Source organism: Dermacentor albipictus, chromosome 10 (genome assembly GCF_038994185.2).
Source record: "Dermacentor albipictus isolate Rhodes 1998 colony chromosome 10, USDA_Dalb.pri_finalv2, whole genome shotgun sequence".
In the NCBI taxonomy this organism is placed as follows: Eukaryota; Metazoa; Arthropoda; class Arachnida; order Ixodida; family Ixodidae; genus Dermacentor; species Dermacentor albipictus.
Genome location: NC_091830.1, coordinates 8,870,875 through 8,898,473, shown reverse-complemented (window position 1 = coordinate 8,898,473; position 27,599 = coordinate 8,870,875). Strand labels below are relative to the sequence as shown.

Genomic DNA, 27,599 nt, shown 5'->3' with positions numbered 1-27,599 from the left:
GAGTGGTAATACAGAGCATAAGAACATGCAATAACTTGATTTCACAGAAAACATAATTGTTCACAATCATAGACAATATTGTTGGCAATTGTAGTAAAGAAGCGCAACTTATAACCACTGCTCCACCGAATACATGGAGGATGTGCAACTGACAATGTTTTTGAATGCAGTCTGCCTTGACTAGTTCCCATTTTATCTGTGTTGTTCTTATCTGGGTTTACTGCTTTAAATATACAGGAGCGTGTAAACATCACATTCACAGATCATCTTTGTGCAGGTTGATTGTGAAGTGCAGACAGCCGACACAGGTGATGAGGAAATCCTGTCTAAGGTAAGCTACTAGTTATCACAACTGCCTTACTGTTTGCTTCACAAGTCTATCAAACTAGCCTTAGGGCTGCTCAGGTGTAAGAGCCAGGAATATAACTCTGTAGTTATCAACCAGAATAGCCATTGTTGCTGTTCTCTGCGCATCACGATCGCGCAACCGGACTTTTATTTCAAGAGGGAAGTGAGCCTTCCTTTCTTTTATTGCTTTCTGTTTCACTGACCCCCCTGCGGACTGCGAGCTTTGCATGAGAGAAAGGATCCGCTCCCCCCGTTCGGTTCCTGGAAGTAACCCAGTGATGACGCTTCGAGGTGTCGGGTCATGTTCCCTGGGCCTGGGGGACGACAACGGGGATGGAAACCGCGGTTCAAAAAATGTGGGACGGGCAGACTCATTCCACCAGGCCTAGAGACAGGACCACTTTCTTATGGGCTGAAAATGGGAACATTTTCTGTATCTTGTGATTTTGATTTTTTGACCTTCTTAGTGTAACTAAAGTTTGTTCTACATGTTTAACTGCGTCCGACCTCTTATTTAGCTGGACAGCAGACACTTTGAGCCCATCAAGTGCAATCCATGAGGCCAGTACAGTGGCAGTTTCCTAATTACAGTATAAAGCCAGAACATCTTGTCCATTTACAAGCAGTTTATTAGGCATGTTTGTTTTACTTGCCTCTCTTTCTTTTTTACCTTATGTTCGCATTTATCTAATATAATATATGATCTGTTACTGTAAGCTAGGTGCAATGTAAAAAAATATGGAAGAAGCCCGACTTTGCTGAATTTTTCTCTAGGGTATAATATCTGGTCAAAATTTTGCGCATAGTATTGGGGCGCATGTTGTAAATGGCTGCGCCATATGACTGAGTGTGTGTTCTTTAATTTCCAGCTTGCAGGTGCACAACTTGAACTAAACCGACTGAATCTGTCTTTACGCCGACTCAACTTTGAGAAAGAAGCTGTTGACAAGAGCCACAAGGTCAGTGGACCATGCCACTTTATTTCTTTTCTTCCTTTTAAAGTTTTGATTTGTTATTTTGATATTTCAAGAACATCAAGCATATGAAAGCTTGTGGTTACAAGCTTACATTGTATTATCAATATTGGTACAGTATGTACATTTCTCCTTAAGGGGGGATGCAGGGCTGAAAGCTCAGCTTTCAAGCTGACATATTAATTTAATGAAATTTGGCAGGAACCTGTCTTCTTGTCATTAGAACATGTACTGAAGGTGACTACCTCAGCTGAAATAGAAAAAAGTATTATGCCTATCCCATTGAGTGTGTCATCTCAAGGAAACTATAATTTTAAAAATTATAAAGTTAGGTAAAATTTTTTTTGGATAAATATCTTCTGTGTGCCCTTTATCACTGAATAGGGGCAGCTGCTTGCAATTTTATGCCATCTTCCATAGAAGCTACATCACTTGAGTACTAATCTGTTTTTGTTGTTACTGTGATACAGAAATCCGTACCTTTTTCCTCGATAGAAGCAATTTAGAAATTTGAGATGTCCATACTCTTATTCCTTACAAATTTTGAGCCTGAAAACAATCTTACGAACAGTTTTCACCTTTGCAGTTTTAAAGAGATAGTTAAAACATTTTGTGTGAATTGGTCGTGCAAACTCAGAAAAATGGTTTCAAAGATCTCAAAACATGGCAACACACAGACCACTGTCAAACAAAAAAAGAAATACGGCTCATTTCTTCTTTTCTGTTGTGCAGACGATAACCAGTTGAATTTGGCGTGGAGCCTTTACATGTGCTTAGAAATACAAAACAAAAATTGAAAAATGCTCATTTCTCAGAAAAATTCTGATTTTAGCTGTGCATCCACCCTTAATTCATTAGTATAGCGCTGTTGTCAAACCACATAAAAGAGAAAAATGGCTGTACTTATTTTCATGCTGTGAATCTAGACTCGATACAACACTTGGCCATTGCATTTGTTCAACTTTTGTTTAATGAGAATTATTCATTCTTAAAGTAAAAAAATTGCAGCAGATTGAACATACTTTTTGTGATCGAAGGTCAAGTAAATCTTGAGTCATTTAAATTAAACGCTATGCAAAAAATACATCAGTTATATTTGACTTGCCACATATGTAATTATTTCCACCTCTTGCTTAAATGTATACCTGCCAATATGTGAACATTAAAATTCTTAAATATTCTGCAGACATGGGGGGAGGAGGAGACCAAGTAAAGGCAAGCATTTTTATGTCATATGTAGTGTTCACACCAAAGAAAAAAAATATTAACACTGATTTTTAGTTGAAATATTGTACCAACTACATTGCACACAATTCAGAAATAAGATTTCTGGTGTTGTAATTCAAGAGAATATGATGTGGTCAGAACACATCCACTGTTTATCCACTGAAGTAGTGCTTTCTATAGGCATAATAAATAAATGTTGTTATGCATCACTCATTTGAGCAAAGTTGCTATTGTAGTACTCTCTTGTTCACTCTTATTTTCATTATTGTATACTAATATGAGGAATGATTACAGAAACTAACCTAATGATACTTTCCATACTCCAAAAAAGAACTGTACATGCTACTGAAACTTTGTCACTTTGTGAAAGCGCAATAAGTTTGTTTTTAAAATGTAGCCTGATGAATAGTCAGAAATGGTTAAAAAAAAATTTTGAGCAAAGATACTTAAATGTCAACACGTCCTACAATTTTTCAACATAGCCACTAAAATCTGACATGAGCAGAATTATGGCTTTCAAAATTGTTCACTTATCATACCTTGTACCTTTAATGCTGACCCATAAATCAATTTTCTAATTAGGGAACATTCAAATGACAACTTTTCTTCTTATCATTTAAATAGTTTGCTGTTAAAAGAGATGCAATTTCCAGTATCATAATATTTGACTTGTTTTCTTCTTCCGTGACCTTCTTATGATTTCTCTATATACAATTAATGTGTTGCTACTACCAATGACTGATTTTTTTAACTATTGTTTTGCATACTACATAACGATTTGCATTGTTGGAATGCATTTTAGCTTCGTACATGTGATTTTTGTATTTGTTATTATTACGTGCAACATAAAACGTGTTTGAATTCCACTTGGTGACTTTGTGAATATCATATAATTTATACATAATATTTTGTAAATCTCATGCTGCAACCGCTTATGCTTACTGAGGGGAGACTGGGCCTTTGTAAGGAGTTCGAAAACACCTTTAGTGCAATCTTCCTCAGTTTGCAGTGTATACTGTGAGCCGAAATGAAAAGTTGTTCTTGTTGCTGCATTTGGTGTAGGCAAAGACTGCTTCGCTTAAAAATAGTTTTGTGAAAAAGGGGGGGTGCAATGTCATCAGCATCCAAAACCAAGAGGCATTCCCAACAAATAACAGCATTAGGGAAGCCATCTTTGCCAGTAGGGATGAAATGGTTACTAGTAAAAGTGCTAGAAAGCCGTAGAGGGCCATTGGGAAGCAACTTTGAAGCTTATGGGTATACTGTAGGGGGTTTGCAGTTCATAAACTAGTACAAACCATTTCTTCTTAAGAAGAAGCTTTCGCTTGGAGCCAACTCCAGTTTCCCTATGGAAATGCATGTAGAATGCAGAAATGCTTTTATGTAACAACTGCTGGACCGATTTTAAGTTAAATTTGTTGCATTTGACGGAGGATGTTCAATTCTAGTGGCTCTAGGAAGCAGAATTCTGATTACTTAAGGCCTAGATTTTTGAACAATAATTTCTAAAAACTGGCAAGCTTCAGAAAAATACAAGCATAAAGTTTAGAAGTCTGTAAGTTTGCAGCAGAGCAAATATAGGAATTCTGTGAAGTGCATTCTTTAGAATGTGATATATGAATTTACACCTTATGGGTAATTGTTACAATGCCAACGAGGGTTTTGCAAAAGTTGTAATACTCACAAATTCGTGGTATTGTGAGCACTTGATTACTAGTACATCAAATTTGTTCACTTTAGAGCTATGTGAGGTGGAGTTTACAGAAACATATATTTTCCTGAAGCTGAATTACTGGTTTGTGAACTTGATAATGAATTCTTTAAAAAATTTTTGCAACTTTTAACAATTTTGGTAATAGAATTGACAGCCCGCATAAAGTATCTGCTTCCTACAATTAGTAGATCCAGTCCTTCCTTTTCTTCTTTTTTTTTTACCTCCCTCATCAAATTTGGTGCAGCGGTGTGGTCAAACAATTTTTCTCTGTTCTCATGTATTTAGGTAGGAGTTCTCAAGTTAAAGCATATTGTAAAAAAGAGCCGTGAGGTCAAAATAATCAGGGGCCCACTGATACAGTGCCTGTTAGCCTTTGCCTTGGGATGTGAATCAAGAGTCATGATTCATTGTATCAGAGTTCAGCTTGAAATATGTCGAAGAAGGTAGCTTTTGTTTCATTGATTGTGTTTGTTGACCAACACCAGCTATATCTTGTGATTTGAGTCTCGTAGCAGTGAGCCTACATTTCATTTGTGCCAATAAATGGTGCTTATTGCAGTTCTTTGACATATTCCAGGGTTGTGAAGGTATGAGAGCAAGGGAGCAACAAGCCCGCCTGGCCCTGGAAAGGAGGGTGGAAGAACTGGCGAACCAGGTACACTATTCGTCTCTGGTGGTTTCAACTTGAGCACTCGGTTGAGTCTGATGTTGGGTGGTCCAAGATAAGACTTGTTCATGTTCTCATTGGCCAAAGTACCAGCATATCTCAACAGGGTCTAATATTTGGTTGGTTGATCTTAACACATTGAATGAAACTGCACAAAGAGGAACGATGGTGAAAAAAAGAAAAAAATGAAAAAAAGTTAGCCAAGCATTAAACTTCGAAACTAAGAAGCTGTTAGTAGGAGACAGCACAGTCATCTGTACACAGTTTCATTGTTGGGCTTTTTTCTTTTGTTCCCCACCTGTGCTTGTAAGTACTCAGGCATGTGCGTATGTCTAACTGTGCCGTCTCCCAATAGAAGTCCCCGAGTAGCAAGTCGAGCATTTGTTTTTCATTTCTTTCCTTACAGTCCTTTCCTTCACTTCTTTCCTGAGCCTCCTTTTCAGTGTCTCCCAAGACAGGCTAGTGTATCTCGTTTCACATAATACATGGAAATGTATGCGTGACCTCAGTTTGCCAATTTTCCTTAGTATTCTCTGACAGCTTTTCAAGGTGAACAACATGATACTGTCAAACTTTCAGATGTCAAACTCGCAATAAAATGGGAATTAGTTCCATCCATATTCATAATAGACGTAGAGCAGCGCACGGCAGAAACCAAGAATAAGAAGGCACATATCCAGTGCTAATTTCAACTAAACATATTATTTGACCGCACATTTTATTATTATTTATTTATTTATTAATACTGTCAACCCACAATGGGTCATTACAGGAGTGGAACAAGTACAGAAAGAACATACAAAGTGCTTTGTTCATTGGCAGGTAGGGGAACATCATACATCAATGTTGATTTTCTAGGTGCAAGAATATTCTATCAGATGAAAACTCAGAGAAAACAGCAGTTACTAGGTATACAAGATCAAGAAAGTGTGTTGTGCACAAAGGCACTCAAAGTGGCATACAAAGGTGATGCATATAATGACATACAAAGAGTGTCCAGACCCTAGCAAAAGTAACATGCGGTATGGATCGGAACATTGCACTTCTATTACTGTCTTCATAGTTGAGCAAATATTCTAACGAACGAACACTTTCTGGAAAACGCACTATGGAGGTGTACTCATGAACAAATTATGGTCTCAGGGGACAAATTATGTCAAATATGTAGACTTAACTTTTTCCTGAAATTCGCCTATTGATGATAGTTTCACTATAGTGTCTGGTAGCCCGTTCCATTCATTGATAGCCCTAGGGAAAAAACTGAACTTAAAAAAATCAATAAAGACAGAGGAAGGGGAATGTACATACTGTGTCTGTGCCTAAAATAGGTGTCTGGTTGGATGATAAAGTAATCATTTTTATTTATGCTAACGAGATCACGAATGACAAGAAAGAGAAATTTTAGTCTTTCGAGGGAAATTATAGTTTCTAGAGAGGGTAGATTGGCAATTTTGTTAAGTTCAGAGGGGGAGTCATGCCGCCAATACTTATTATAAAAGAAAAACATGTTTTTTATAGAATGAAAGGGGATCAAAAATGAAACCAAGGAGGCAAACACGTAAAGATACAGTACAGAACGCTCATGTGTCATCACTGTAATCACATCGCACCTGGTCATCTCCAGGCGATGATTTTAGAAACCTCTTTTCTTTCTCCCGTAAGGCCACAGATGGCAAGCTCACACATCTTTCTTTTAGTTCGTTGATTTCACATGCTTCAGTTATCCGGCGTGTCATTCTGCCTTGGGCCCTATTTAAAATGGTCATGTTTTTGTGGACTGGGACCCAGCTGCAATCCAGGCAGTGGATTCCTAGATGGCCTGACACCACTTTTTCGATGTTGTTCTGCTATTCTTTTAAGTCTCTGGTTAAGGCACCAGCCTGTTTTATCTATGTACACATGCTTACATGACAATGGTATAATATATACAATGTCTTCAATGCAGTCCACATTTTTCACGATGCTTCATGGCGCAACCGGGCTACCCTTTCTTGTCCCCATTAACCTTTTTTGCGAAACCCTTGCAACCGTTCGGGAGCCGAAGAAAACCACGTCTACGCCAGACTTTCTCGCTATCCTTTACAAATAATGTGAAATGGTCTGCATGTGATTACTGTGATTTCACTCTATTAACTGAGGATAACATTTCAGTCTGTGACTTTGTGGTCCTTGTCTGTATATTGTGTGTGATTCACTCATTGTATGCTGACAAAATAATGAACTAAATCTTAGGGGCACCAGTTCTCTGTTGAGGCGTGTACTACAGGTGGTGTCTTTTACATAATGATGCAACATAGACTTTGATTATTGTATTGTTTATATACTAACTGAAGGCAGTATGCACTCATTGCAGTAATTGTGCGATGACAAAGAAGTACTTTTCTTTTTTGAGTCCAGTGGGAGAAACTGACCTGAATTGTTTCTGTGCAGGTAATCGCGAAAGACAATGAAGTGCACGAACAGCGAAAGGTAGGTTGTCTTAGCTGCTCACTACTGCCCAGAGTGGATGTCAGTGTTACAATGCCTCAGGCTCTGTAACTACTGACCGCGTGTTTAGAATGGCCTCAACGAATCAATAAGGACTTTTCTTCTCCACCCTCTACAGATGATCAACTCATTGCAAGCCTCTCTTGATTCACAAGAGAAAGAAGCTCAAAAGGTACGCATTCCTTTGTAGCTGCCACTTGGCGTCCTAACTCTGCAGTAAACATTGTATAAATATATTTGCAGCTTTCTAGAAGCGCTAACCAAGCATCTGCTGGACTGAAGACACAGGTAATCTAGCATGTTCACCATGTCTGATGTCTACACTACTAGTTCAGAGGTGCCCATGTTGGCATGTAGGCCATGGTCCATATGGACTTGTACAACATGCAGAAGTTTGCGCTCGCATAGTTAGTCACAGTATGGGGGCATTCCACCTTGCTTGTAAGTCTGCCATCATTCACAAACAGAAGCTGTTTAGTTTGTCAACATTGCATTCTTACGAGTTCTTGCAGGAAAGTAGACTGAATGGCACAAAAGCACTAGTTTGGACTAGTTGGCCAGCTGTACAGGTTACTGACACAGTACCGTGTGTTGTCATGCTAAGTATCTATTGTCTTTTGTGCTGTTCAGTTTTCTGGATGCCAGAAAAGTTGTTGCTTAGAAGCAAACAACATGTTTTTAGGTTGCAGCCCTGTGTAAAGCGGGTTTGCAGGTGTGCATTTGTGAAATGGGCATGTTCTTAGGCAGTGAAGCAATATCATTCCTACTTTTAATTTTGCCTGCTTCTAGAATGAGCGCATGAAGGCAGAAGTGTCGAAGCTGCAGCAGAAGGTTCAAGACCTGACCTGCGAGTTGAACACTGTGAAAGAGACAGAAGCGCTGAAACGGGAGCGCATTGAACAGCTCTACAAGCAGTCCAAGGAAGAGATCCAGTTTCTGAAGAAATCAAGTTGTGATGTGGCTCCAGGAACCCCGCTTCTCCAGGTATTGTTTCAATATAGTAGTGCATGCCTTGAACAAGTTAAACATACAGAGCTATTGGAGAAAATGAAGAGAAAGCTCAATAACTTTGGCAAAACTAAATTGTTGAGCAAGTTGACACTTGTGTTCATACAATAGAAAACAAACACGAAAGGAAAACTAAATATGACTTGATGAGTGCTCATTTACATCTATAATATATTTATACATAGTATGTTATTTTCTGAAAAGGACATCAATAATATGCATTACACCGACATGCAGACATGCACAGATGCATTGGTACTTTGAAATTCCTGGATCTAAAGGGCTCTCAAATTAACTTCTTTATAAATTAATAGATCTGCTACTGATACACATTGTACCATTGTTTGTTTGCTTTCATTTCTTTCTTCTTCTCTATTTCTTTTTTTTAATGCGAAGAATCTCAAGTATTTTGAGTGAGCTGTTCAAGTCTATTATGAGTAACCATTCGTCCAACTCTTCTTTATTTTCATATGCTTGTGTGCTGTTTTACTACAAGATGAACATGTTTTTAGCCATATTCAAAGGCATTTGTTATATTTACCAAGTCCGTGCCTGCAGCCACGCAAAGTAATGACTGTGATATGAAATTTAGCTTTGTACACCACTGCAATTAAGCAGCTATAACAAACTATGAATACATCCACTCATAAGCATATAAAATTAAGGTGGTCTCGCTAATTGTGCATAGTCAGTGAGAAAAAGAAGTTGAGGCTTTCTAAATGAGACATGTTGTGGGCCAGATGGTTGATTATACAGAATAAATTAAAGAGCATGAAAAAAAGACTAGCACAAGAAGAGAACTTGTCCGTGTCAGCTTTTGCGCTCTTATTTCGTTGAGGGCTTTTTTGTTAGACATTTAAGGGACATATCTTGAAATTGTGATAGACGTTTGTCTGATTGCTAGTGAACGGGATTTGTAGTGGGCATGACTCAGAGCTCCCACAGTCTAAGAAAAGTTTGCACCCTTTGGGTCATATCCTGTCCTCGAACAATAGTAGTTGTCTGCTGTCTTTCTTGCTTTTCCTTTCTTGAAAATTGTGCTCGCTGCTTTCCTGTCAAAAACGCTATGTCACGCTGATAGCGTGCATACCGTTTGAAACATGGAAGCACTAGACAGGCAGCATTGAAGAAAGGAAAAACAGACAATGTAGATGATGATTGTTGTTTGCGGTCAAGGAAGTCCCAAAGGGTACTAACTTTTCTTATCACATCTTCGGATGATCATTTTTGAGCATTCTAGAGCACTCCCAAAAGGCCGATCTTGTTTGGATGGTCAAAAAGGGGCTCTCCTGAAAGACTTAGATGGTCGTTTCTAATTGCCTTATTCCACATCAGAGCACTGAGAGGCGCTCCCACTATCACAATTGGAGCAGCCGAGAAATCTGGTCATTTTACATTCACAAGACCCTTCTCTTTCCTCTAGTTGCACTAGCGAAGGGGCTCTGTTTGTAGCAACAACAATTTTTATCAGCAGCGGCACTGCCCACGGTACCGGCAGTTTCCCACAGCTTTCGCTTCCTTTCTTCTCACTGCATCGAGAAGCAGCTGGCTGTTCGGTCAGCACAAGGTATCTCTGACTTAGATCCATAGCACTTCCGAAATCTGTCCGCTTGGATTCTGATCAGAGCGACCATCCGAATATGCCATTAGAGTGCATCGACAGTCCATGGGTGAAGGTGACACCCAGTGACGCTCGCTTTAACTGATGCCGAATCTTTTTTTAGGGCAAGAATCTTGTCATTGTCTTCATGCTGTGCTTCTTGCAGGCTATGACACCCATGACACCCGTGTTGCAGTCAAAACTAAAATCCGTGCCAACAGCTGCCTCTGAAGAAGCTGAACACGAACATGCAGACAAACATAAGACCATGTTCACTCCTGAGCCTACGAACACCCCAGTCAAGTCTAGCATTTCATGGACTGAGGCAAAGACTACAGTAGTGGCTGCACCGCTTTCTGTCGAAGAAGCAGCTGCTGACAATTCATCCGCTGATTCCGTGAGTTTTGCAGCAACACCTTGACTTTCCCTTGTGTGTGCATCCGTTCTTTGGACTTTTCTGCACAGCAGACAACTGCTGTAAACCTTCACCAGTACAGCCAATATGCAACAAATGTCACCTTCATATGACCAGTTTTACCTGTATCACCAGTGTGAGTTCGGTTTACAGTGGAGCAAACTCCAAGGCTTGGGCATGAATAGCTTATGAGTTTCATTTTATAGTTACAGTTATTTTTGCACGATGGTAGTACCACGCACACTACGAAGCAGTTGCACAAATTATCCATGGCATTTAGCAAGTTAGCAGCAAGGTAGGGTTCATTGCATTGGCTTTTCTTTGTGTTCTACCTTTGCTGGTCAGGCAGATGGCGGGAAATACGCTGAATGTCAGCCAGCTTGACAGTACCTTCCACTTTCACTCTACCGAGCTGAAGGTGAAGCCAATGCAATATTCCCACAGAAAATGACCGATTTTTTACTGCAGCTGTGATGAAAACTTATTGTCCTGTAACATAACATGCATAGGCAAACAAATTTAACAACAAATAGAAAAACTTCTTTAATTCAATTTATTTATTTGTGGAAGGCTACAGTGCAAGAACCGACGCAGACAAAGGAGGCACACAAAGTACACAGACACAGCGCTGACTTTGGACAAAAATGTTAGTTTTGTCGGTGCACGGCTACTTTTAAAGCAAACACTTGGCAAAAAAATAAACAAGATCATACATGCGCACAGAACTTGCTCCTATGGCTATGGCACCTTGGCATTTGAATCAAGGTAGGTGAGCTCTTTTTTGCACAAGGCTATCGAGGGGCAACTGACACAGTTATTTCCTGCACGTGCAATTGCGACAGCCTTGATAATTTCTCTAGTAAGGCTTGATTTTCTCCTAGATACAATCTTGCATTTGTCGAAGACAGGTTTGCAGCCACAGTTGCGACAGTGCACGCCTAGATAACCTTGAATAATGTTGTGGTGTTCCCAAAACCATTGTTAATGCATCGGCCGGTTTGCTCGATGTAGACCTTACCACATGAGATAGGTACCTCATATACGGCACACTGGGCACACTGTGTGAAGCGCTGTCCTGTGATTAGTTTCACACTGGGCCTTCTCTTGGAGGACAGTGCAAGTTTGCTTACTCAGTGACACCAGTTTTCTAGGCACACATAAAAAAAAAACATCAATAGCTGTTCTACAGCATGACCAACTGCGTAGAAAAAGCTCCGAGAGCATTTTGTCCATGTATTACAAAAAAAAAAAAATTGTATCCCTACAAAAAGTCAGGAAGGATGCAAAAAAGTTTGTGATTAGACTGGAACTGAGTGCTGTTTAAGGAAGATGGATGGTGCCAGCAAGGGTAGTCTACAATTGTTTTTCTCTGGCAAGACGCACAAGATTGATTGCCCTCTTCTCATCATTGTATCCAAAAAAAGTACATGGCCAAATGTGGTTGTGGATTCCTTAAAAGCAAACCTTAATAGATTAGAAATAAACTATTCTTTTTTAGTGCGTGGTTCAGATGACGTTTTACGTTACCTGACAAACCACATGAATCTTTTCAGTCAACATAAAGGACCTCTTTTATTCACTGCTCCCCAATTGGCTTTTGTCTTGCGTAGAAGAAGTAATTGACAAACGTGGAATTGTTGACTTTCAAAGTGGCGCAGGTATCAGTGCCAGTGTCTACCTATGCTACCTGGGACAAAGGAACTTACCTCCAGAAGGAGGATATCTGTACTGGTTTCTCGATAGTGCCTGTATTCAGCAACTCATTTTTAGCCAAATGTGATAGGAATCTTTACAGTTGCATGGTTTAAATGGTAATATATTTAGATACATTGACGTTCTTCTTGATGTTCCAAATAACAGTGAATTCACTGTAGTACTGGAACGTGTGCTTGATGTTTTTATAGATGTTTTAAGTCCCCTAACTTTGACGCATGACCTTTCTGCAGAAAATAACATTCAATATTTAGATCTGTGCCTTCATTTTTTGCCACAGCACGTGTGCTGGATGTTTGAGCCAAGGGCGAACAAGCCTCTACTTCCATTTGGGTCTGCACACTCTAAACTCGTGAAGAGAAGTTGTCTCTTGCTTTTCAAATGCCTTGAAGAAATTCTGTGTGCACAAGGTGGAAGAAAGCTTCTGGTCGCAGGTGTCCTGCCTCAGCGCAGCTGTACATGCCTTACGTTTGCAGGTTAGTAGGCTTGCGCGAATATTCAATATTCACTTCGATTTGAATTTTGTTATTAGGAAATTTCGAAGTATTCGGCTCAAACGAATAGCGGCAGGGAGAAGGTGTTTTTTGAAGTTTTGGTTTTGGATTCAGTAATACTTTTCCCAATCCAATTCAAACCAAGCCAGGAAAACAGAATTATACTCAGAACAAAGGCGTACAAAAACGCATCTCGTTGGCGTGGTGATGTGGTCGATTGCGTTTAGTGGACGACTCTGTCTCTGCCGCGGCGGCATTTGATCAATCCCAGCCGCCTCGGACCACTCCAGAGAGCACCATGGGGGACTTGTATGTGGCCAGCAATCCGATTTGGAACTTTTTTGTAAATATTACACCGGGAACAGAAGCTCGATGTCTTAAATGCAAGGCAGTCCTGAAGACCCCGACGAGTACGATGACCCTAGCAGGGCATTTAAGGAGACACCCGGACTTGCACACGGACTACCAAGAGAAACGGGATGCACGCGAAAGGCCATCCAAGCTCAAGGGGGCAAGCAAGGCAAGTGGTCAACAGCCATCCATAGCCGATAGTTTCAAGCCGAAAATGAAATTGTCAGCCCCTCAGCCCCAAAAGCCCAACAGATGACAAAAATGAGAGCTCGCTTCGTAGCTCGTGGTATGCACCCCTACAACATTGTCGAAGAACCGGGTTTCCTCGACATGATGATGTTCGCTACGCCGGATTATGCCATGCTGTCTCGGACATCGTTCTCAAGAACCATTATTCCGGACCTCTACGCATCAAGCAAAGAGAAGGTGAGAAAGAAGGTGAAAAAGAAGGTCGGGGACATTTTTGCAAGTGGAGTGGAATCGCTTTCAATCACAACTGATGGTTGGACATCGCGGTCAAATGACAGCTACATTTGTGTAACTTGTCAGGTCATGGACAGGGACTTCATGCAACATGTGCATGCATTGGCTTGCACGGAGATGACAGACCCTCACACTGCAGAAAACCGAGAGCTATTTATTGCAGGTGTCATCGAGGAGTGGGAACTTCCAGCCCACGATACTGTGCCAATCTTCGTCGTTACGGATAATGGAAGAAACTTTACTTCTGCAGTGGCGCGGTTGTCCTGGAGTGGTGTGCAGTGTTTCGGACAGGCCCTTCAGTTGTGTGTCAGTGATGCCAAAAGAGAAGTGTCAGGGTTTTTGCAGCTCTGTGCTTAGGCCAGAACGATTGTGGCTAGATACAAAAGGAGTGCCAAGGTCCGAGGACGGCTTCAGGAAATTCAGAGAAACATGCAGCTGGACCCTCTCGAGGTTATACAAGACGTCCCGACACGATGGAACAGTTAGCATGCCATGATGGCCAGGCACATGAAGCTCCGTATGGTCATCACTGTAGAACTTGAATCTGACGCAGTTCCAAACTTGTACGCAAGTGAGTGGAAGCTTATGAATGAAGCAGTGCAAGTCTTGAAGCCATTTAACCATACCACAACTGAACTGTCTGGTGACAGATACCCCACGCTGTCACAAGTCATTCCCCTGTTGCAGTGTACAGAGGTGGTTCTAGCTGAACATGTTACCGAAGGTGGTGAGGCAGCATTGCTTGCCTCAAGCCTTTTGCGTAGCATCAAGACGAGGTTCCCTGATATCAAGATGTCATGCCTTCCTACATTGGCAATGTTGGTCGATCCTAGATACAAAGATGTCTGTTATGCTGAACGACATGCCAAGCAATGGACGTTCACTCTACTCACAACGGCAGCAGAAGAGACTGTGCCAGTTGATCAACATGGTACAGCAACAAGTGAGAACAGCACCTGCTCCGCAGACCCATCAGGGGACTCTGTGTGGAGTGCATTTACACACTTAATTTCACATGTACATCACGAGTTAAGCCGTACAATCTCGGATGAGGTTGCTGGGTACTTGAAGGCCCCGCCCCCCTTCCTTCCCAGTCCGAAGGTGTGGTGGGAAAGCAAGGGCAGCCACCTTTGCCCAACCCTGGTTGCAGCTGCTGTAGGTATCTTTCGATACCAGCCACCCAGACAAGAAATGAAAGGCGTTTTTCAACTGCTGGAGACATTGTAAGCTGCAGAAGGCAGCACCTCAAACCCCAGCATGTGGAACAGCTAGTGCTTTTGCATGAAAATTTGTAGATTTTTGTAAATAATGAAGTTGTTTACTTTCCTCGAATAAATCCCAGACCTTAGCTCTCTGACGTTTTTTTTCTTTACTTGCTACTTTTCGAAGTATTCGCTTCAAAATTATTCTAGAAGAATTACTATTCGCTTTGAATTCACTTAAAACCAAAAAAAAGCACCATTCGCACAAGCCTACAGGTTAGTGTGGTCGTGCAAGGACACAGCTCACAGAAGGACAAAGTCGTGACACTGTAAAGAAGGCAGTTATTCCGTATTTTCATGGAATCTCGCACAACTTTAAGAAGGTTGGCCAGAGTGCAAATATTGATGTTTTTCCATGTCTAGAAAACTGGTGTCACTGAGCAAGAAAACTTGCTCTGTCTTCCAGAAGAAAACACAGTGTAAAACTAATCACAGAGCAGTGCTTCTCCCAGTATGCCCAGTGTGTCGTATATGAGGTACATTTCTCATCTGGTATAGGTTACATTGAGCAAACCAGCTGATGCATTCACAATCGGCTTAGGGAACACCACAACAATGTTAATAACACTATTCAAGGTTATCTAGGTCATTTTTGTTGAACGTCAGCGCTGTGTCTGTGTATTTTGTGTGCCTCCTTTGTCTCCATCGGTTCCCATGCTGTAGCCTTCCTTTATGTTCAACCAACAAGCCCAACTAGTTACTCTGCTCAACTTTATTTATTTGTGTATTGATTTTTTTTTACTACTTTTTCATTTACAACTGATGAAAGCTTCTTGAAGGGTAAGGCATATAAGTCTTGTACTGCTGTCATCTGGTGCTGTTTGATCATCTAGTCTTGAACTAATGCTCTCACTATTGTCTTTTTAGTCACCAATCTATTCTGTACAGCAGGTGTTCCTTAAAGATCAGCTGAAATTTCATTGTATAACTTTGTATGGACTTCATTGTACTAAATTTGTAATGTCTGAAACTCTTTTATGTGGTTGGCAGTGTGCTTCAGCAAAGTAATGCATATAAGGAGGGGTGAGATTTTTGAGCCATTGAGTAAAAGCAGCAATAACTTCTTAGCTAACCCCCTTGCTACCAATATACATTCAGATCTCAGTACAACGAAATCATATTCCACATGAAAATATACCTTCATTTACATTTGTTATAAGTGTACCCTCTAATATGTCAAGAAAAAAAATTATGACTGGATCAGAAGAAAGAGAAGTGTACGTGATGCCTCTGATGGGCCAGCAAACAGTCCCTTGTTGATTTTGATGGGACATCAGCAGCTTGCTGTGCTAATACATGGCACATAACTACGTCGCATTTTTGCATTAATATGCAACCATGCAATTGGGACATTGGCTTGCAGGCAGTGGGTCAGCCAAACCAAGCCCTTTGCCCTGAACACACATGCATGTCCAGAAAGTGCCATTTAAGAGCCCCTCTTGCTAGGTATTTAATATTTTTGCTACCAGAATGCATAATATGAGCTGCTGAGCATACGAACATTCGCTTCGCTGTTACGCTTTTTGTCTCGGGTCTTGCCTTTTCAGTTTCATTGAAGCGGTACAATACCCATTGCAATAACACACGATCTACAAAATTTAGGATTTACTTCTTTCTACCCATAGATTGATGCTGGATTAGTGCTCGTCTTGTTCAAGTATTGTCTTGTCAAGACTGTACTGCTTTGTTGCTGACTTTGACTTCTCTTCAGCTCTCAAAATTGGTGGATGAAATTGAGAGGACGTCATCCAAGGTCCGACTTCCGAAAGAGAGTGACACAGGGGGCAGCACCTACAAGGAAGAAAGCGCAAGCAAGCGCCCGGTAGCAACCAAGATGTCGCAGCAGCGATCCATGGCCGTGAGTGCTGTCGTTCAGCTTGTCCTGCTGTTACAATAGGCTCCCACTGAAGCATGATGAGGCCAGTGATTCTCAGAGCTACATATGTCAAGGGCAGTTTGAAAGTACTACTGAAGCTAGTATAGTAGACTTCCGTTAATTCAACTCTGTTTTATTCTATCTCCATCAAAAATCCTGGCCCAGTGCCCACGCATTTCTGTCAGGCCGAACATCCGTTACATTGATCTTAAAATTGGCCTTTGCCGGATAATTAGAACTTGACCAATTGGCATGCGCACACCTGCCTCCCATGGTGACTACAGTAGTGACCCCTTTACCGGCAGCATCTGTCTCTGCAGATGTTAGGTTACAGTGAATGCATTGAACACACGTCATCTGCTATCAAAAATGCCTATTTTCACTCTGCCCTGAGAAAATCTCCAAGCAGTGATGGTAGCGCAATATGTCTAGTTGTGATATTTGCCCGTTTTTAATGCACACCTTTATTTTTCCCCCCAAAAAAACTGATAATCACATTCGTGGCATTTGTCTGCTTTGCTGGAAAACAAGGCTGTCATGCGGAGAAGCCATATTTGGGAACCCGGTCGTCACTGTGCAACTCGTATAATAGACCATTGCCCATTTTCGTTGTTTAACAATCGGGTGCACGAGATTTTTACTATGTTTAGAAGCTTTGATGTTATCTCCATGTTAGTTTTTGTACACATGGAAAGTGGGCACGTGTTTCATTTGGGGGTGTGTGAGAATCGGGCAAATACTGCCAAATGAATCACCGGTTTGTTTTGACATTATTTCTGCATGTTGTTTCATTAAAGCCGCAGAGTAATTCCAATAATTTCAATCAGTTCGATCAATTAACTGAAGTCAATTGTATTCAGACGTCTCTTGTGCGGCTCTCTTTTCTAACACCCTCGGGGGATATTAATGAAATTAGGAGCACAGGCTCAGTCGGAGGAGTCTTGAAGATATATGCACTGCATTTTAAATATATTATTGATTGCTACTTTTAATTTTGAGGTGCTATGTTGGCGTGTACAGTTGCATGTGTAGCATCTGGAGGAGATAAGTCATCATCATCATTCGTCTATTTTATATTCACTGCAGGACAAAGGTCTTTCAGGGATCACCAATTACCCCATTGTAGTGTCACCTAACACCAGTCTCTACCTGCAAATTTTTAAAATTTTATCAAAACTCTTAATTTCTGCCATCCTCAGCTGTGCTTCCCTTCCCTTGGCACCCATATTGTAACTCTAGTAGACCATTGGTTATTATCTGCCCTACGTGTTGTGTGGCCTGCCCAACTCCTTTTTTTTCTTAATGACAACTAGAATATTGGCTACCCCCATTTGCTCTATAATCCACAAAGCTATCTTCCTGTCTCTTAAAACTTTGCCTAATATTTTTTGTTCCATCACTCATTGCATGCTCAAACTACCTTGGTAGCCTCTAAGTTTCTCCCCATATGTTAGTGCCAATAAAATGCAATGATTTTACACTTCTTTTTTTCGAGGATAGTGTTAATCTTCCAGTCATGAAACATAAGTGCTTGGCTCCAAATACTTTTTTATGCCTATGTTACTTCGTTGTAATGTCACTCTCCCGACTGCCTCTGCTTGAGAAGGTCAGTCATTCCACACGTCTTATGATAACAAAGGCACTCATAGTGTTGTTCAACAGCATCACTTGCAGTGTACAGTGACTGGCTAACCATTCCTGAGGCAAGCACTATGAAAAACTGAAGGAAAAAATGATAGTCACAGTACTGTCCTAAACCAGCAGGAAAAAATGCGACAAAAGGAACTTGTGGATAGACATATCATTTTGTTGCTCATATAATGTGTTGGGTCAACTAGCAGCTATTGCAGCAAAAACATTATCAAATAAAGTACCATTGCTACAGTGGAGGATTGGGCTAGATATTGCCTGAAACAAAGATGAAAATATCAAAACTGAGTTTAATTAAGAAAGGCATTTACAGTTCTTGGGGAGTGCTTCATATATTGTTTCCCATGATACTTGCACCCTCTGCCAAGGAACAATGACAAGTCACACACTGTGGTACTTGTGACAACTCGGCTCCCAAGCTCTCTTGATATCCCTGTGCACTGCGTATTACCAGTCATGGTATTCAGTTATGACACTTTTAAAATACAGTCGCCGACCATTTATTTGGACCTCACGGGGACTGCGGAAATGTCCGAATAAACAGGTGTCCGAAAAAGCAGATTAAGAAAAAAAAAAAGAAATCCTTTATTTCCACACACTTATTCGGGCTCGGCAGTAGGCTTGAAGAAATCGTGAATGCGCTGTAGCACGCTGTTCCATTTACATGCAATCAAATAAGCCTGAATCTCGGAGAGGGTTGTGCGGTCACTATAGGCGGCTGAAAGCACAGTCACTGCTTGTACATGCTCCGCATGCGACGGCAGTGTAGCACATGGTGCGTCATCTTCCGACTCGGGAGTCATCATCCAGTGGCGCAGCAGAAACCTAACGAATGATCCCGCCATTGTCGAGTTCTGCGCATGTCAGTACAGCAGTACCAGCACTTGTGAAACTGTCAAATGAGACGGTGTCCGGGATCGCAATGCAACCACTGCACAGGTCTCAGCAGAACATTTTTGGCGTCAGTAGGGAGCACATCAGAAGGCAACAAATTCTAAGCCTCCCGGCACCCGCTTGCCGGCATTCCCCAGCACAGTATGCGCTGCCACTGTCGGTGCCATTAGAGACTTGACACGATGTTTCTGCATGCCGCATTGCATCAGTGCAACCTCGACATAGCACACAAATGAAACATCACCACGCTGTCACGCCGACACCAGTCGCACAAACGAAAAACATGGCCTACTCACAGCGCCATGCACGAAGAAAGAAACAAATCAGCTGCTGGATTGTCTTGACATGGCTTACTAAGCTGAGACCGGAACTGCTGTAGCTATGAACCAAGCAGAAACAATGATGATGAGCGGGGATTTGCAGTCGGGTCACTTCGTGGGGCAGCAAGGAGGTTCCGTTCCAATTAAAAATGTCGTTCAGCAAGTCGAACCATGCGCCGGTCAGAGTCGGTACATGGTGCTCTCGATCAAGTTGCCTCAAGAAGTGTCCAAAAAATCAGACGAGAGGTTGCAAGGTGTCCGAACTTTGGGCAGTTGTTATACATTATGGTCTATGGAGAGAATGGCGGTGCTGCGAAGCAGACTGAATAATCGAGCATGTCTGTATTTTTGGAGTCCGAAAAATCAGTCGGCGACTGTAGTATGCATCATTTACAATGGTAGGTAGTAGTGTGATACTCCAGCAATGAAATTTTTTTCAGATTTCTGTCTGATCCAATGTGCCATTTACCATGTAAAGTATCTAAATGCTTTTCTTCTTTGTCATGTAACCACAGCCCCTCATGCTTGTAAAAGTAAAACGCTTGCTTGGGCTAGTTGGTTCGTGCTTGAATGAGTAAAGGCAAGACGCAAAATACAAGGACTGAAGCAGGACACAAACAACAGGACTGGCGCCACTCACAACTAAGTTTATTTCCGCAAAAAGCCTGCCTTATGTCGGTCAATCAAGCCAAATCACACATGAAATGTTAGAAGTACAATACAGCAATCCATCGACCACTCAGGAATTATATCTGATACAAAAGATCAAATGAGCAAACAAGAACCACACATTGTTGCAGAGACTGCACTAATTGCTGCCCTCAGTTCGACAAAACTAAATTTTTGAAGTTTGGAAAAGACAGGTTCAAGTGGGAGATTGTAGAAACCTATTTCATCAAGGAAGAGGGAAACAAATGTGTCAGCAGCCCGTCCATTGTGCTTAGTGACAAGGAGACTACATTTTTAGAAGGTTTCATTTAGGCCTCATGTCAGAGTGATTTCATTTAGGTTTTTCAGTCTGTCTTCCTTTCATTTATTTAGGTTTTGTTTTGTTGACGATTTTCTAGTGGCTCTTACAGGGTTTGTTGCCTTTCTTAGTTTTTTAGTTTATTTTTTTTTGTTTATGCAGACGCTGTTCTTTAGACCCTTTATCGTTCAACTGTTTTGTCCATTTCATTGCTTGTCACGTGGTTCATTTTTCGTGCAGTTACACATTCTATCAGTTGTTTAGGTGAGTGACTATTAGAGATTTTAGTTTTGACGCAGACGCTGTACTTACGTGCCCTTTCTTCATGTTTTTCCGTGTTATTCGTTGGTCATTATTACTATAGTCGTGCAGGTTTTATCACTGACTGGGCCTTAGGCGTTTGAATGGTGTTATGTTTTGGATAGTGAAGCGTAGACGGTATTTTTTATGTCTCATTTTTTGTCCCTGTTGGTTTGGTAAAGACTGTGCTCGATGAATTGCTTCCCGTGCTGCTCCACGTGTGGTTCTTGTTTACTCATTTGATCTTTTGTATCAGATATGATTCCTGAGTGGTCAATGGACTGCTGTATTGTACTTCTAACGTTTTGTGTGTAATTTGGCTTGATTGACCTACATAAGGCAGGCTTGTTGCGAAAATAAACTTAGTTGTGAGTGGCGCCAGTCCTGTTGTTTGTGTCCTTCTTCAATCCTTGTCTTATGCGCTTTGCCTTTACTCATTCTCATGCTTGTGTTTATCCTCCATAATTGTGCTGTGTACTCATACTGTTTTTAGGAATTGTTAGCTTGTATCCTGCTCAACTTTAGTGTGTGCCAAAAGCATTGTTTTCTTGAACGTACTACATTGTAAATAGATGTGCACATGCAGTATTGATCCAAATATGTTGTCTTTCTCCTCAGAAGCCCTTGACGAAAACGCCAAGAAGGAGCCCTCGTCAGCATGTGTCTGAGGTGTGTGCTCCAGACACTTGATGTAATTGAATGGCTACAGTCTAAAGTATCAGGGCCATTGAAACACTTCTTCGATACGTCAAGCAGTGCCGATAATTCATTAACATTAATGGTTGTCTGAGCCAAATTTTGCTGCTCTTATATAGCGCAGGAGGTTACTTATATAAAAGGAGAATAAAGCGAAAAATTATTCGAGCTGCATTAGCAAATTATCTTTCTGCAAAACCAAAAGTGTCACTCTTCCTGTGTGAGAAGAGGCTGTTTAAGCCAGAAAAGACACAGAAACAAAAGGCAAGTCGTCATACCGCCTTTGAAGTCCCCACACCAGCTTGCCATGACATCACGAATTTTGACAGCACCTGCTTGCACTTCGTTAATGTTTTATTTGTAAAGATGGGCTACATTGTATTCTAAAAGAGCCAAAGCTGAACTTAGCAAGTTTCTTGTACTTTAATGAGCCATAATGCTGCAAATACGAAAAAAAGCTTTGTAATCCATGATGCCACCCTGACATACTGATGCTGAGGTATGGGCATAAAATTCAAGAAATGGAACTTTGATCTTCGTTTTCTCTTATAATCAATGTATTATCATGAAATTAAATATCATAGAGCTTTCAAAGAACACTGACAGACTAAATGGACTTAGTGTTTCTTTTTAGTGTCCCTTTGAAGTAGTATGGATGCATAGTAGTACTTTTAAGGTTTTTCAAATCTCTACCAAAAGCTTGCTGCACATAAAAGGCGCATACTACTTGGCAACTACAGACAGTCATAAATTATCTTAATTTGATACTGAAGTCATCTAAAAATGCCACACCTGGCATCATCGACATCATTGTGACATCATGACACACAAACTAGCCGACTGTCGTTTAGCAGTATAGTTTTAGTACAGTGATGTTCCTCATAAGAATTGTTTCTAAATAAACAATAGTGCTTGCATGGGTTCTCTGGCTGCACTTGCTTGTGGAAGCTGCAGTAATGAAAAGAATGCAGCAAGCCAGTGTATCATGGCGTTATGATTCAACCGCATCCCGGGTGTCAAAACTTAAACTGGTTTTTGATACAAGCACTATAGTAACTTATTTAGGTCTCTCTGGCAATATCCAGTATATTTTCAAGCAATTAGGGGGTCTGGGTTTTTATTTATTGCAAAGGTACGATTACTTGGAAATGAGATGTTGGTACTCCTTTAAAGGAGTGCTTGGCCTTTAATGCCACATTGTTTTGTCTTTGTTTGTCATCATCTGGGGTGTTGCAGCAGACATTATGTTAATATGCTTGTGGTTGTTGTCTTAATAATGTTTTACCCTGTGGTTATGATGACATCACAGAAATCTGGGCGCAGCATGGCAAGCACAAAGGCATCGTCTGACAAGGTAAAGTTTGTGCAGAAATAGCTGAAGCATTGTTGTTTTTCAGGTTACAATGTTTCCTTGCTTATAGACCATTCTTGGAATGCACCAATGCTGGTGTACTTAAGTGCACATTAAAGAATCCCAGGTGGTCAAAATTGATCGGGAGTCCCCCACTATGGCATGCCTCATAATTATATTGTGGTTTTGCCACGGAAGATCCCAGAAATAAATTTTCTTTATAGTTTTGGTCTGCGGCCTGTTGTGCTGTTGTGCCATTGTGCCCTGTTGCTTTTGGCATTGCGTTCTATAAAAGTTGCCAAAGGCAGCTCTGGACCTGCAACCATATTGCTAGTATGGAAACGATGGTTAGTACATATACTTGTATTCAACTGATCTTCATGCTTGTGGCTTCAAACATTCTTGTGACATTATTTATCACACTTTACACTTTTTTAAATGCATAGTCACCATGAATTTTTGCACTTGTAGCGTAATATTTGTTAAAAATGATCAATTTGCGATCTCGCAAGGTGATTTGAAGACAAAAGGATGAAGTTTAGGCGACTCCATTTATATACTGACCATCATTCCTATGCTGGCTGAACTGCCATACCTGGAGCTGCCATTGACACTGGAGCCAGAATTCTTTCTATTGATTTTTGTGGGAAGCTCTGTAGCTTTTGAGGAGTGGCAGTGGCAATGCCAGAAGCATTTGGTGTTAAATTTATGAAACATCTTAACAACTATTCAATTTGCCACATACTGTTGCAAGTTCAGCAGAGCTGAAGCACAAGTGCCATCAAGTCAATAGCCACTGAAAAGTGCCCATGTGATGCAGGTCTAATCTTTTGGTAAAATTTTGATCCATTTCTGATTATTGTGGAGCTTCTTTATCCTTAAGACTTCCTTGAGTTTAAGAGATTGCCAGTTTAATAGTATGTTGTGCAGTGGTCTTTGATTTCTTTAAATTGCTTAGAGAGTTTAGCAACAGCATATTCAATTAGGTTTTATGCACTTCTGTTCAGGCGTGCCAGATGACCAAGAAAAGAGTTTGAATGTTGCAGGTGTTTGCATGCAGCTGATAACAGGCAATTTTAACAGGCTGATAAGGCCAATTTTTATAGTACGATTTAGCTTCGTAACGTTCGATCAGGGCTTTACATGCTGCTTTGCAAGGGACCTAGTCAATCTTTCGGTTCCCATGGCTTGTCCTACTCTCCTGTGGAGCACAGCCAAGGAAGTAAGTAGCCTGCACTCAATTTATCTGCCTGGAGTCAGTCCTGGTTAGTCAAGTTTGTACTGTGGTGAGTGATGATTCTGCTATGGTAGTTTTGTTTTTCGCATACGACAGGCTGGTAGGTAATCCTGAGAGTTTGCACTGCAGTTTCTGGCATCAGCCTTTACATGTGTTAGTACACAGTGTGTATAAACAGCTGCATATGTTTTGTGTAGGGTATGTGTTGGTACATATATATATATATAACAGCTGTGTATGGTAGTGCTGCTATCTAAGAGGATACTCGGGAATAAACGGCCTTACTCTGGCCTCCAAGTTTCAAGCAGAGATTCATCGTTAGAGTGGAGTTCACTTGAGCGCACTGATGTGCTTTGTGGAGCCAGAACCTTGTGGCTTGTAATTACACTATTCACTTTAATCACCTTCATTCACTTTATATTTCACCTTAATTCATGTTACTCCACCTTAAGTCACCTTGCTCTTACTTGTTCCAACTTTAATTCTGTATTACTGCTGACATCATACAAGACACTGATGACATCACTGAAGATGTTGATCTTTGTTAAAACTCATTCCAGACAACACCGGCTCTTCTGTCTTACAAGACATATAATGCTTTTGCATTAATTTTCCTCTCACTTTAAGCGTACTTTAAAGTACTTTGTAAAAGTGCCAAGAGTCTTAAGAATGTGGTGGTAACTGTACTTCATGTTATTGAATTTGGTAAACCACATTTACTGATTATCAAATACCATGGTGAACAGCACTGATGAAAAGACAAGAAAGATGGAACACAAGCGCTGTGTTCTGTCTTTGTGAATTCAGGCTTGTTTGTACGGTTTTAATGTTGCGCCAAGTTGTACGAAAAGTTTTTTATGTGTATGCAAAAGTTTCACACTTTGCTCTCTGACCCTGCCATTGTAAGTCATCTGATAGTGAACGGTTGTCAGAGGGGTACTTGCTTCGAGCAAGTTTACAAGCCCCTGAAGCAGGTGAAGCGGCAGGAGCTAAGTTGCTGAAAAGATTGCTGTGATCTGAAAACAATGGATTGCTTGTCGATCTCTGCTGTCTTTATATCATTTGAAGGTAAATCATGGTTAATAAAGTGCATATGTATCCCACAAAAGGTGTCTTCTGAAGGCAAACTTTAAAAAATGCATACTTTCCCTCCTCCTTCCATTTTTGTGTTAAGTCTGTGAGAGTCTTACAGATTTTAAAGTTCATACATTAACTGCTGTGCCATGGCATTGACACGCTAACCCAATTTCATGCTCGCATGATAAGTGAATCACGGTGGAAGCACAAACAATGCTTCTCTCTTACATGACTGATTTCGAAAAGCTGCATGCTTTCAAGAATTCCTTCATATTTTTCAGGTGTCCGCTGTTGCTGGTATGCAGAAGAAGCCAGTGCAGCCAAGCAAGAAAGCTGATGACACTTCACTTAAGTCTCGGGCTGACATCTCAACAAAGTCAGCTGTCACTGCACCGGCTGCCAAAAAGAGGAAGTTCTTTCAGCCGAAAGACAGTGACTGGGATGATTTGTTCAAGATCAGCTTGATCTGAGCGCTGGCTTGGCCCAGGGCAGGTTACAACTAGGCCACATTTCTCCTGTGCATGGGTCTGCACAGTTTATTTTTTTAAATTAATTTTTCATGAGAGGTCTGCACAGGGGATGCATTTTTTGTGTGTGGGCATACATACTATTTCATTGCTCATTGATATTTATCTCATATTACTAGCTATATTTTCTCTTAGCTTACAGTTGGTGTTTTAGCTGTTTGCCATTGTCAGAAGAAAACAGCTACATCATTAACTGTTTACATCAGGCACTCGGTGCAAGTGAGCATTGAGTGTGTGACATAATTTCTTTTTCGCCACATGCATATATATATTGATGTGTTCATTTTTTGTGTGCTATAGTTGACTTCATCATAGAGGCAAAGCAGGGCTGCTGTTCCTCAAGCTTGTTCATTTTCACGTTATACATTTCTAGCCTATGATGTAAGTTTTAATGTTTATATTTTATTCACATTCACCCCTTTTCAGCTAGCTTACAGTTGGAGTTAGTTTATCGCTTTTAGATTTGGTCCATAAATTGCAATAATATATTTCTTGTTTTATTCATTTGCTTTCTTATCAAAGCTCCAATAAAGATTTGTATTGGTACAGCAATCATAGTTGTGGTCGGCTCTTTATCAGTCAGCTGTCACGCTTGTGCATACTTCAACTGAGCTGTGAAAATTGTGGCAACACAAACAAGACACAGGCCGAAGTGCTGCAGTGTAGGAAAGTGCTGCCATTGAAACTCTTGTCAATCCAGGTTAGGAAGACACACAAATTTACACAAAGACACAAATGACACTTCTGGCACTTTTCAACTCTATCTGGGCTGCAGGATACCTTGCATCCCCATGGAAGGAAGCTATTGTTATTCCCATCTTGAAGCTGGGCAAAGACCCTTCCTTGGTGGCAATTAAGTTATTGCCCCATAGCTCTTACAAGTCGTCTGTGCAAGCTGTTTGAAAAAATGATTAATTATAGACATAGATTTCCTTGAACTGAACAATATGCTTGATCCCTATCAGTGTGGCTTCAGAGAAGGGCAGTCCACGACTGATCATCTTGTGACCATTGAAGGAAATATCCATGATGCATTTGTACATAAACAGTTATTATCGATATTCCTCGATATGGAGAAGGCGTATGACACAACGTGACGATACGGGATCTTTCGAGACTTGTTGGGAATGGGCATTCGTGGAAATATGTTAAACATACTAGAAAGCTATTTGTCCAAACGCACCTTCCGCGTGAAATTCGGCAATGTATTGTCACAACCTTTAATACAAGAAACTGGTGTACCCCGAGGAGGTGTGCTTAGCTGCATACTCTTTATCATGAAGATGAGCACGCTTCGTGCTTCATTATCGCCAGCCATTTTTTATTCTGTTTACGTAGATGACATACAAATAGGTTTGAAATCCTGCAGCCTTGCAGTGTGTGAGAGGCAAGTACAACAGGGCTTGAACAAAGTGTCCAAATTGGCAGACGAAAACGGATCTAAAGTGAACCCCAACAAAAGTTCTTGTGTGCTTTTCACAAGAAACAAAGGGCTCATTGCAGATCTCAGTATCGAAATGTATGGTCAGCAAATACCTGTGAACAAAAAGCACAAGTTCTTATGCATCATACTTGACTCTAAACTAACTTATTCCACACATAATGTATCTCAAGGTGAAATGCTTAAAAACAATGAACTTACAGAAAATTTTATCCCACACAACATGGGGCAGCGACAGGAAGTGTTTAATGAATCCTTACAAGAGCCTGATTCGATCATGATTGGACTATGGTGCCGTGATCTACCATTCTGCCACCCCGAGCACGCTAAAAATGCTAGATGCCGTCCACCATTTAGGGATCCGACTGGCCACTGGCGCTTTCAGAAGTCCCATTAAAAGTTTATATGTTGAATCAAATGAGTGGTCACTCTATCTGCAGAGAACATACGCCAGCCAAACTTATTTTCTGAAAGTTTACTCTAATCATCAACATCCGTGTTTTAATACCGTTAACGATAT

General features: G+C 40.9%; 1 protein-coding gene across 1 annotated transcript in view; it reads left to right on the top strand.

Annotated features, from left to right (window-relative positions):
• The window catches only part of LOC135920378 (uncharacterized), a 69,379-nt gene extending 43,189 nt beyond the window's left edge, over positions 1 to 26,190 (top strand). Inside the window, exons 23-34 of the mRNA XM_065454630.1 lie at positions 278 to 331; positions 1,218 to 1,307; positions 4,841 to 4,918; positions 7,361 to 7,399; positions 7,536 to 7,589; positions 7,661 to 7,705; positions 8,207 to 8,401; positions 10,192 to 10,422; positions 16,455 to 16,601; positions 21,369 to 21,419; positions 22,756 to 22,800; positions 25,393 to 26,190. Of these exons, the coding sequence (XP_065310702.1) occupies positions 278 to 331; positions 1,218 to 1,307; positions 4,841 to 4,918; positions 7,361 to 7,399; positions 7,536 to 7,589; positions 7,661 to 7,705; positions 8,207 to 8,401; positions 10,192 to 10,422; positions 16,455 to 16,601; positions 21,369 to 21,419; positions 22,756 to 22,800; positions 25,393 to 25,581 (1,218 nt within the window). The 3' untranslated portion in view covers positions 25,582 to 26,190. The remainder of the gene's footprint in view (positions 1 to 277; positions 332 to 1,217; positions 1,308 to 4,840; positions 4,919 to 7,360; positions 7,400 to 7,535; positions 7,590 to 7,660; positions 7,706 to 8,206; positions 8,402 to 10,191; positions 10,423 to 16,454; positions 16,602 to 21,368; positions 21,420 to 22,755; positions 22,801 to 25,392) is intronic.
• Positions 26,191 to 27,599: the final 1,409 nt, after the last annotated feature.